At 37.1% G+C, this 12,313-nt stretch overlaps 1 protein-coding gene across 5 annotated transcripts in view; it reads left to right on the forward strand.

Moving 5' to 3' along the window:
• LOC132820468 (transmembrane protein 33-like) overlaps positions 1-12,313 on the forward strand; it is a 158,353-nt gene that overhangs the window by 10,537 nt on the left and 135,503 nt on the right. For 4 of the 5 annotated variants that reach the window (XM_060832639.1, XM_060832637.1, XM_060832640.1 and 1 more), the window contains 2 exons: positions 5,583-5,677; positions 11,860-12,047. In XM_060832639.1, the coding sequence (XP_060688622.1) occupies positions 5,583-5,677; positions 11,860-12,047 (283 nt within the window). The remainder of the gene's footprint in view (positions 1-5,582; positions 5,678-11,859; positions 12,048-12,313) is intronic. The other variant, XM_060832641.1, reaches the window with a different exon arrangement.

The raw sequence follows: 12,313 nt of genomic DNA on the forward strand, positions 1-12,313 counted from the left end.
AATTATCCAAGTTTGATTAGAGAGCCACCATTAAATCTGCCTCAAATACATTATTTGGTAGTGTGTTCCAGATCTGAAGAAACCAGATTCTTGTTTAAAGAAACAAAAAACAACACCTAAAGCGGGAAAAAAAATTCCTTGCAGTATTGCTAAGGGTAGACTGGAAGGGGACATTGAGTGTTCGATTTGGTTGGAATATGGTCAAGTGAATGGGCTGAGTGTCTCATGAGCAAGATGAATTTTGAGAGGGTGTTGTGATTTTTAAAACCGTTTCTTTTGAATCTTAGATACAGTTATTACAGGTTTAAATTGAGCATGTGCATGTGGTAAAAGTCCACTAAGTCATTTCTCAAAATACAGTTGGTTGGTTAGTTGTACTCATAATGTTTTACAATTCATTTATTGCTGACAATAAAAAAACTCAGCATTTACTTCACATAGCTTTGCTTATTGCTAACTCTATACCAGTTAGTGGTGACCCTTTCATGTTCTCTAATTTTGTAAAGTGTTGTTTTCACTGTAGCTTCACATCGCCATCCTGACTGCGTCTTTATTACCTTCATCCTTGTGAAAGTTGTTCAATGTTAATAACTTGCATTTTAGCTAGATTCCCACAGAATTAATACCATGCTGAAAGTATTGGCTGTAGATAAGGTGCTTGTAGCTATGTTTTGTCTATTCTAAAGCTTTTAGTATGCATTTAATTATCAATTATCTCACATCAGAGGGCATGAGATGAGATAGGCGAGGGAACCTCAAAGACATTGTGTAGGTGGGGTGGAGCATTGACGTTTGGCCAGGTGAGCGAGGAACAGGCTGGGTGTGGTGATAGTTTGCAGGAGAGAAAATAATCCTCTGGGTTTACCTTTGCATTCCCAGATGATCCTGAGAAGCTTTAACAAAATAGAAAAGGATCCATTTATGTGATGTAGCCATGTCTGATAGATGGTTAAACTAGTTTCCTGCCATATCATTTCCAATCTGTGTCCCATAGATTTTAGGGAGCAAAGATGAAGGCTGTACCAGTGAGAGAATCCAGGATGAGAACTTAATGGTTTTATTGGGTATTAATAATCAGCGTTTTGGGTGCAGTTGAGTAATCAGTCACAGCAAAAATCTTGTTAGACAGGGCCAAAGGTTCAATAGTTGTGATTTTTGAAGTACAGCTGTAAGTAAATTAGGAAGTAGTTTTTTTTTCCACGAGCAAATTAAAGCGATGGTGTTGGGGTTTGGAATGGGGACATGGATTGAAAGTGATAAATGGTGATTGGAGATGGCTATTTGTAATTAGTGCAATGGGACTAAAGATGGCAAGGTCAAGGGATTGGCCATGAATATAGGTTGGGAATTTTGTGAAATGAAAGATTTGGTGAGGTTAAGAGGGCATGAATTCAGTAGAGAGGGAACATAATGAGTTGAGATGGAGGTTGAAATCACGAAGGGTAGCAAATCATTCGAGTAGAAACTGAGGAAGGAATAATAGATACCTTGATGCTAAAAAAATTCCATACTGTTGTGGTTCTGCTCGCCGAGCTGGAAGTTTTTGCTGCAAACGTTTCGTTCCCTGGCTAGGGAACATCATCAGTGCTGTTGGAGCCTCGTGTGAAGCGCTGCTTGCGAAGGCTGCAAATAGTGTTGACTATATATAAGAGGTGAGAGCAGTGAAACAAAGTGAGATGCTCAAAGGAGGAGAAAGTGCCAAAGGAGGAGAAAGTGCCAAAGGAGGAGAAAGTGCCAAAGGAGTGATGGATCAAGGCAAGATATGGTTGGTGAAAGGAGGAAACTCAAAACTGTAATTTTGAATAGAACCATGCATTTTTAAAATTCACTTCAGTTTAGAATAGGAATGAATGTGAAGGAAATCTTTGTGACCTTGCATAAATTATATAAGAAAAAGTGATCAAGTAATCAACAGGGTGGGTTAGGTGAAACATATTATTAAAATCTGAACTTCTGGAAGTGTTCAGGCTGTTGTAGGGAATTTTCTCAGTTCTTGTTTTCTTAGTGTCTGCAGGATCGTAGCAGAAGTCTTTGTAATTGTGACTTTTCATTTTCCTCTTTTGTCTTTAAATTTTTGTCCCATTTTCTCCTTTTTCAAATGTACTGTTTCAGACTTGAGTGTAGTTTCATTGTCAAATGCGTACATTGGGTACCTTCCTCAAATCGTGACTGTTTCGTAAGAGCATACAAGATGATTATGTTAGGACCATTATTGTAGTGACAGGCCTTCACAGTTTAGCCGAGTTCTTTGGCCTATCTCCCAATTCCAGTATGAAATACCAGACAATGATAAAAATTTGGATTTTAGCTGAATTTTCCCAATGGTACTTCGGTTACAGGGTAAATTGTAATGATTTTCCTGTTGGACCTGTTAATCTGGTCATATTAGGGAACCCTGGCTGACAGATGATAAGGGTGAGTGTCAGAAATACTTGACACTCTGCCTTCTTCAGAGTCAGGTACCAGTACTAAAGTCAAGGACTATTAGTGTGTCAATAAACGGTGACTGAATACTAGTCTCTGTAAATTTAGTTCAGGCTGACTACTACTTCAGAACTGAAATTGTCTAAATGGTTGTTGAGAGGAGACTTGACCTGCCTTTTAAATTTGTATGACTGCTTCACCCACTGCACAGCAGAATTGCTGGCTGAACAATAGGCACCTAGCTTACACCATCCTTTGTTTTTAAAATTTACATTGCTCCTTGTCTCTCCAGTTGAGAAAGTGAACTGTTGGTAGGTATTTTTCAGAGCTGCTGACTATCTAACAGCCAATTCAAATATGGGTACAGGTCTTTTATTTTTGTAAATTCTAAATACCCTACAGCCCAACCTCAAGACAGTTTCTTGCAGCCTTGGGAAAAGTAATTGCCAAGCCATGCTGTGATGCATCGAGAGAGAATCCAGAACAAATACATTTGTTTAGGCTATTACTGTTATAATTATTGGTTAAGAATGAAAACAATAATTCTGTTGAAATTGGTGTTTTAGCAGTTGTGGTACAGCATCTGCTTTTGTCCTTAATAGTGTTAGACAGAATTTCTATTGCAATTCTTGTGTCAACTTAAGTAAATTTCAAATTATCAGAGAATTAATTGTAGAAGCACTCTATTATTGTGATTTCAATCTCACAGGTAGCACTGTAAATTAAAAGAAAATGACTGGGGGGAAATATACAATTGACCAGTGATTGAGAAAAATTTAAAGTACAAAATGAAAGTAAATAAAATGTAAAGGATAAATAAAGAGTAGAAAGTAAAGTCATTAAAGGATAAACCTTTTAAGCAGAATTAAGCTCAAAATGTGTCGAATTTGGAGGAAGAACTTCCACCAATGCCTCATTGCACTTGGAGGTTGGGGGAGGGGGGGAGCCGGGAGGGCGGGGGAGGGGCGATATTTAAGGAGAGGTTGTTTTTTCCTTCTGAGGAAATGTGCGCATAATGTTTTTGCAACAGTGTTTTTCATGGAAAAAAAAGTCTAAATTTCCTCAATCATTTGTGCTGCTCCCGAGTTGGCAAAACTGCAGTTGGGTATTAACGTAACTCCAGTCATCAGACAAGAGATTGGAATATAATCCTTAGCCATTTACGCCAATTCTGTACAAACATACATTTATAGGTAAATTGTAGGATAACAGAACTCTAAGCTGAGTGTTTAAAATTTCTCCTTTGAGAACATTGTTGTTTTCTACCAGAAGGCATAAAATTTCCATTCTTTCATTGGGTCCAGTCGTGTTCACTTCTTTCTGCTAGTTTTATTCCAGTTTTTGCATTTTGCTTTATGTTGAGTTGAGTTACGATGATTCTCAAAATTTTGGCATGAATTGTTGTTGTTAGGGTTGGTGGAATTTGTTTCCTGCACTTGTCTGATCCTGAAATTTCCAGATGAGTGAATAAACCTGGTTGTACCTCTTCCATGAGTACAAACGAAGAAAGTGCAGTAATTGCTTTGATGACTGTTTGCTAATTCAAATGTACGTGGTGTCACATTTGGCAAGTATTTAAAATGAACCAGAACTGACAAAGCAATAGTCAAACACAGCCTTCATAAACTCATAAAACATAGCTGTTTATGAATGTCAGCAGAATTTCCCCCCATTTTACATTCTCAAAATGCTGTACTGTAGAATATGTGTCGGTATGACAAATTCTGGGTGAATGTATCCTTTTCCTTTAACAAGTAAAAACAACCAGAGTGAAGGAAAGAGCATGCATCCCTGTCTCCTACATATTAGTTCAAATTCTGCAATCACACTACCTGTTACATGGACTGTCACCTCTGTTTTATTTACACAATATTAATTGATCAGACATAGGAGTAGAATTTGGCCCATCGAGTCCACTCTGCCATTCATTCATGGCTGATAGGCATTTCAACACCACTCACCCGCACTCTTCCCCCATCCCTTAATTTATCTTCATTATGAAGAAGTTGCACACTTTTTGGATGTTATAAGCCATAAAAATGTAAATAGAATCAGGAAATAGAATGGTTTTCAATGTTGCCTCAAACATTTTTAGAAGAAATATTCTTATTTAAATTTTTCTGCTGGGTTCTTTTCTGACCTGGTTCCAAATATTTTGCTTGATGTATGACAAGAAATAGAATGTTAGAAAAATTGCAGGATAATTGGTGGGTCAGAAAAGTCATTTGACTTTTCTTTGTTTTCCTGATTAGAATGATGTTAAAGTTCCTTTTGTAATATCCATTCAAGAGCCCAATTTGAGTATTCATTGCTCTATGAAGAAAAGTTTAAACTTATTACTTCAATCGGTGCGTACTACTTCATTTAAAAGATATTTCACATTTATCTCTTGGTTACGATTTCCAATGTTGTGTAACTTAAAAGACAAAGCTTTTATGATATGGAGGTGCCTGTGTTGAACTGGGATTGATAAGGTCAGAAGTCACATGACACCAGGTTACCATTCACAGGTTTATTTGAAATCACAAGCTTTTAGAGCTCCTTTGTCAGCTTTTAAAATGGGGAATTCCAAATTTCTTCAGTCTTCCTTTCTAACTAAGAGTTTTAAGACACAAATGTTCTTGTACATCCAGAGGCTGCATATCATAGTGATGATGATGATTTCCTTTTGCCTTCTATATGACTATGTGGTTATTTGGCTGACTAGTCTAATGACTTTGCTTTGTGTCGGTTAAACACATTGAACATTAGATCTACTATGTTTCTCAGACGTCTTTTAGTTTTCCTTGTACCTCTGTCAGTACCAATTGTTGCCCATTTCTCCTTGTATCTGTAGTACTTTTATATTCAGCTGCATCAAATTTCATCTGAAGCTCTTAGCCATTTTGTCCAGTTTATTTTGCCTTGTCCATGTTGTTCCTTTTAATTCCACTAACCCCTTGCTTTAATATTGTTTGCTAAGCTGCCTAACTTGAATTGAAGTTCTGAGTCTAGGTTGTTAAGTAAATGTGAAACAGTAGCACTTCCAATACTGATTCCTGGGGCATCCCACACAGTAATACCCACTTAGATAGAGATTACTCATTATAAAGTATTTCTTTTTTAAACAAAAAATAATAATATTGTTTTCTTTATTTCCTGCCATATAACAATAAAAGAAATTCATGATGAGCAACAAGATCGAATCTATCATGTGGCTGCTTCGAATATTTACGCTGGTGTCAACATTCTTTTTTCTGTTTCCTATCTTGGGGTAGGTACATGTGTATTACATGTTTGCAATGATTGTAATGTTTACAGGCAAAGTATTGAGAATGTTAGGTCCCTGAAATCCTTAAGTTGGCTGTAGCATCCAGTACAATGCTTATTCATTAGAAAAGGTTGCTATAGACTTTACTGGCCAAAATAACTTGATACTTTCTGTTAGAAAGCTCAGAATGTTATAAATGAATCATAGAATGAATTGTTAATCTTCAAATTATGACCCAGAGCTAAACTTGTTTCATAATTGGGTTTTAACTTTTGGAACTGCTTTGTTTTGAAGTGTACATTAAGATTCAAAATAGTAATTACTGCTACATGTAACTGCATGATGTAACTGAAAATTCTCAGATTTCTTTCAGTATCCTGTGACAAAGTAATATCTTAAACTAGAAGAGATCAGTTACTGCTAGTCAGACCAAGGTAGTGATTGTCTTCTATTTCCCATTGCTATTTTGACCTCTGTACTGATCTTTACTCTTCCAGATGGTTGGAAAAGTTTGTTTTTTCTGCAGTGTTTTTTTTAAATCATCTCACTATTTCTAATCAAAAAAACAGCATTCAACATAAATACAACAGATTCCTATCTTCATACATATACCAAGGGGATGTCATTGGGGATTGGCAGGTTAGTTGGGTTAACTATAGTAAATGTGGGGTTACGGGGAGTGTGTGGGATGGTCTTCGCAGGTTTGGTGCAAACTTGATGGGCTGAATAGCCTCTAACTGCACTGTCTGCATTCTATGACTCTATCCTCTTTCTAATAATTTTGTTTCAAAGAGATCGTCTCTCATTTGCCTGAATTCTAGGGGATTCACGTCCAGTGGCTCAATCTTTTCTCAAGGAACAATCCTCTCATCCCAGTAATTGGCATGGTTAGCCCTTCTCGCATTCCCGGTAAAGTAAATATATCCTTCGTTGGGATAATAAAACCAAATTGGAGAGAGTGCTCTGTGTGTGATATCTGCAGTTTCCTTTTATGTAATTTTTCATACTCTTCTTCACTCCTCTTGATAAGACAAATGTACCATTTCAGTCCTAATTTCCTTCTGTACCTGAGGGCTAAACTTTTTATGATTCGTGCACGAGAACACCCCAAGTCAACTTGAATACTAACATTTCTCAATCTCTCCCATGTTAAAGAAAAATGCCTTTTTATATTTTTCCAACCCAAGTGTCACAGAATCACAGAATTGTTTACAGTACAGAAGGTCATTCAGCCCATCATGTCTTTGCAGTTTTCTGAATGAGCATCATAGTTTATTGACACCTTTCTACCCTTTCCCCATAATCCTTGTTTTTTAATGTTTAAATAATAATAATCTAATGCCCTCTTTATGACTCCATTGAACCTGCATTCACCACACTGAGGCAGTGCATTTTAGACCCGAATCACTCCCTGCATGAAGAGGTTTTTTTTGCTACTTTTCAAATCACTCTAAATCTGCACCCTCTCATTCTTGATTAATTTGAGTGGGAAAGATTTCTCTCCGTCTACTCTGTTCAGACCACTCCTGATTTTGAAAACTTCAATTAAATCTCCTCTTAGCCTTCTCCTCTAAGGAAAATTATCCCAACTTCTCCAATCAATTGTCATAGCTGAAGCTTCTCACCCTTGGAACTATTCTTGTGCACATCTTCTGTGTTCTCGCCAATGCATTCATGTTTTCCTAAAGTGTGGCATTTGGAACTGTACGCAATACTGCATCTGGGGCCTTATGATTAACCACCCTTCTCTTGTAATATCTTGGAACCTAGAGAGTCCAAGCTTTCTCCTTTTTGTCTAAAGATCGTTAATGTGTTTTTTTTTAATATACACGAAGAGCATATTTTTCATTGACTATAAACTGAAATGGAATTGGAATGCTATGAGTGAAAAAAAGAGTTGAGAGTTTGGTGCTGGAAAGGTACAGCAGGTCAGGCAGCATCTGAGGAGCAGGAGAATTGACATTTCGGGAAGAGTTGTACAATTTGAAAATCAGCTGCATGTTGTTGCGATTCAAAGACCGACAAATCAAATCAGTCTCCCTCTCCTTTTATTTGCAACACTATAACTAAAACATTCAGTAACCCTCAAAATTGAACCCTTTCTCTCGTGGAGAGACAGACAGATATAATTAAGGGATAAGTTAAAAGAAAATTGAAAGAGATGTACCTGGCCAGTTCAGTTGAGTAGTTTTGACAACGTGTAACATCACAGGCACCTGGAATTGTATATTGCTTGATTTCTGAACTGACACCAGTGAATGCGTACAGCTTCTAGTAGGCTCAGAGAGATTGTCATTTAATTATTATAATACTAAAATTCTATTCTATGAACTTTCAATAAGTTGATGATTAAAGGTAATGGGGAGCAATGAAACTTCTGTCATGTAGCTTTGGCAGCTACAATCTTTCTGACAAAAAACACACAGTTCAAACTTTGGTTTCTCTTTTCTGCTTTTTGTTTTAATATTTTCTCTGTTAGACTGGTTGGCACTGGCCTCTCTGTGATGGCACCTTGATAACAATGAAACATTTGCCAAAACTTGAGTAAAGTGCAATCCTGGAACTGAAATGTCTACAGCGCTCTTTAAACATAAATCAAATTGCAATTAATATTCAGGCCAGATACTCCAAACAAAGATCAGTTTGTTCTTTCTTTTTGAGAAAACAAGCTAGTGCCCACAGTCCAAAAGTCACCTTCAACTTTTAGCTCACAGTTTCAACCAAAAATATTTTTTAAAAAAAAGTGAGGTTTCTGACAATATGTTGTTGAGCTGTGTGATACAATGCTGGATTTTGAAGCAATGAGAGGGAAAATTACAAAGAGAAGGACATTGAATGAGCACTTCAGTCAAGAAATAAGGAATACCAGCTTCACATGATGCAGTTCAAAAAAGGGAAGTCAAACACTGACCAAAAACAGTATTTCTTTTTGAAGTTGTTAAAGGGAGAATTTGAGACTAAGCAATACTGACAGTCTTTCAAATTAAGGATTTAGCCTGACAACAGCCCTTTGACTGTTCAGCTGCAGTGTTTTAAAATGTCAGTGCCAAGAGCTGCAGAGGAAAAGAAATATAGAGCCTGCAAATGGAAAACATCTTGTTTTCTCGTATTTGGTTCATTTGTTCCTTATCAGGGCAGGACAGATGAGCACCCATCAGTCTGCAGACAACAGCATGTCAGCATTGCAAAAATCAAAGGACTGAAAATAAATCTGCACTTTGTGGTGTGGAATCTTGAACTTCAGAATTTTGTTTATCTCCTCCCCCTTCCCCCACCACTGTAGGAGATGTTACACCATTTGTCTTTTATCTATCATACCATGATTGTGTGTATGTGTAATCATTGGTTTTGAACAGATGCCATTTCAGTTGCATGATTTGAAAATCCTTATTTCACTGTACTTGTTAACTTTAACAATTGTTACGTCATGGGATAAACTCTCTGACTTACTGTAAACCAGCAACATAGAAAAGAGTCATCCCGTGCAGTAACCTATGTAAATTTGAGACCGAGAACTATTTAAGGTAAAAATTAACAAGTTTATTTCTTAAAGTATAAGAGAGAATAATTAACTAACAACTACTTACAAGTCCTTTTATCTCTCCTATCTTTTACTTTCCCTCCTATAATAGTAGACCGGTAAGCTTTGGAACCCGTCCCCCCCACCCCCGTTAAGAATCACCGGAAATCAACTTTTGAAAAAAAAAATCAAATGTTGAATCTTTGTATCTTCTTAGGGATTTCACAGGTTACTGATCAATTAAAAGTATCTTTTGAGAGAGCTATTTTTCAGGCAGTCTTTTTACATGATATATTATGAGGGGGCATAGCTTTAAATTAAGGGGAGGTAGGTATAGGTTAGGGGTTGATTCTTTACTCAGCGAGTCGTGAGTTCATGGAATGCCCTGCCGGTAGCAGTGGTGGACTCTCCCTCTTTATGGGCATTTAAACAGGCATTGGATAGGCATTTCGAGGATAGTGGGCTAGTGTAGGTTAGGTGGGCTTGGGTCGGCGCAACCTCGAGGGCCAAAGGGCCTATACTGCGCTGTATTTTTCTATGTTCTATGATTGTGGCTTGGCAGTTCTCCTCTCAACTGTTCAGTTTTCCCCAGTCTTGTACCCCCAAAGCATTGGATTGTGTCATTGGCTTTTAAGATTATCAATATACTAAATTCAAACTGGATTGGAGTTTGGTATTTTTCGGGGTATAATTTAAACTGATTGGTCTAATTCGAATCTGTTCTGTCATTTCCAGGCAACTGGCTACCCCAGTAGCTGGAACGCATGTTACATTGTATCTTTTTTCAGAACACTTGGTGCTGTCACATAGTTTTTTTTCTAGCTTTTAACTCTCTTAAAGGTACAGTGCATCCACCTGTTCATACAACAATAAATAGTGTTGCCACTAAGTAGTGTTTTTCTTCTCTTCCTTAGTGACTAAACTTGGTATAAATTATGTTGTTTCTGAATAGTTGTCAGGGAAATTAGTCATTTTGGTCTCATTGGGATGTTGTACTTCTGTACTTATTTTTATTGTTATAACATGCTATAATGTGGCATGATTATTGATATACTGTTCCCAGTTATAGCATGACATCTCCCAGGCCTTTCTGCTCTGTACACCTTTTATTTAAATATTAATACTGTTTCTCAATGTTCATTCTGCTGAAATGTGTCACCAACTACTTCCCTATTCTGAATTTCATTTCCTAAGTATCTGCACACTCCAGTAATTCGTCCATGTTCTTTTGTAGCTTTTCACTGTCCTCCTCGCAGTTTGCAATATTTCTAAGACTGATATTGTCTGCAAACTTTGAAATTGTCTCCTGCATTCCAAGATCTAGATCATTAATACAATTAGGTAGACTGAAGATTTCAATTGTGACCCTTGGCAAACTCCACTACAACTTTTTCTCCAGTCTGAAAAATATTCATTGTGTTTATCCTGATTCCTACTTTTCAGCCAATTTTATGCTTGCAAATTAGTGAATCCCCTTCCCAAATGTACTGCCTTGTTTTAAAATGAAAAATCTCCTTTGTCAGGGAGCTAGCACTCTGAAAGTTTGTACTTCCAAGTAAACCTTTTGGATGTTGTGATTTTTAAACTTTGTCTACCCCAATTCAACACCAGCACCTCCACATCATTGTTTTACAACCTAACTTCTCAGAAAATGTGCTGTGAGGGAATGATCAATCACAGACTGTTATTGGTTGTAATTGCTGCTGATATTTTACTACATTAGGATCAGTGAAACCAAGTAAATCCTTTTTAAATTCAGTGCAAAAAGCATCTAAACAGAAAATAATAAAATTCGTCTGATTGCTTGATAAAAAGAGAGGTGAAACTGTAGACTAATATTATGTAGTGAAATATTATTGTACACCTGCTTTACTCATTTGCTTGTAATTTGTTTCCAATATTTTGATAAAATATTTATTTATTTCTGTGAAGAGCATAAAATCTTTGCTCAAGTAATGAACAATGAGATTTTGGTTAAAGGCATTAAGTATTTGATGCTTATACACTCTGGTAAAAGTTCAAAGTGGTAATTTCACGGTATTCCAGGGCACTGTTACTTATTGAATAGCTGGCCGAACTGTGTAAAACCTGAAGACCTAGATTTGTCACAGAGGGCTGGTATTGTTCCTGCTTGGTTGCAGATCATCCTGCATTTCTGACCCATAAATGATGTTAAGTTTCTTTCTGGATAAGTGAATGGGAGGGAGTCTTTTGAATACTTATTCTGGTGAGTGACACAGATTTATTTGGTTAAATTGATAGCACCATCCTGGAGCCATGTGGGACTTTCTTGGGACAGTGCCTTTACCCAGTTAACTTGCTTTTGAATTCTTTTGAAATTAAGTTGGTGGGATATTGTTTAACATTTTGAACAAAAAGAAATCAGGCTATTGATTTCTCCTCGCTTTATTTACAAATTCTTGAGCGTAATGACTGGATTCCACAGGGCTTGACACCGAGTTGGCGCGCTCATATTTTAAAGAAAAGAAGGAAAACTACATTGTAGAAAAGTTATCCAAAACTAAGTAAAACAAAAACACACATTTACAGTAAATTCTGTTTCCCACCTTGCACTTGCTCTGCCAAGTACCACAATTCAGTGCCACACTTTTATTAATTGTCGATGCATATAAAGAAGCTGAATGTTTTGTCTGCTTCTTCATAGAGTTGCTGAAGGTGGACAGTTCTATCAGAGAGCGTTGCTCGCTAATGCCCTGACAAGTGCTTGCCGGCTTCATCAGAGGCTACCCAGATTCCGGTTCAGCAGAGCCTATGTCACACAGGCACTCTTAGAGGACAGCTGCCACTACCTGCTGTACTCGCTCATCTTTATTACATCCCATCCCATTACCTGTATCCTTCACTGTGCTTTATTGTGTAAACTCAATCATTTTTATGACTGTAATCAGATCCTGTGACAAGATTTACTGCATTTAAAAAAGAAAAATCTGGGGATAAGGTCTTGCTGAAAGGAATAGCCTTTTGTCGCTGTTTCTCTTCCCTTCCGCCTACCTGATTATTTCCAATAAATATATATAGTGTAATCCAGGAGGCTTAACTGACAAGTCATCCAAGTGTTTGTACAATGGCCACACTTTTAGTGAAATGTGTAACAATAG

The sequence above is a fragment of the Hemiscyllium ocellatum genome, chromosome 11, assembly GCF_020745735.1.
Source record: "Hemiscyllium ocellatum isolate sHemOce1 chromosome 11, sHemOce1.pat.X.cur, whole genome shotgun sequence".
NCBI lineage: Eukaryota > Metazoa > Chordata > Chondrichthyes > Orectolobiformes > Hemiscylliidae > Hemiscyllium > Hemiscyllium ocellatum.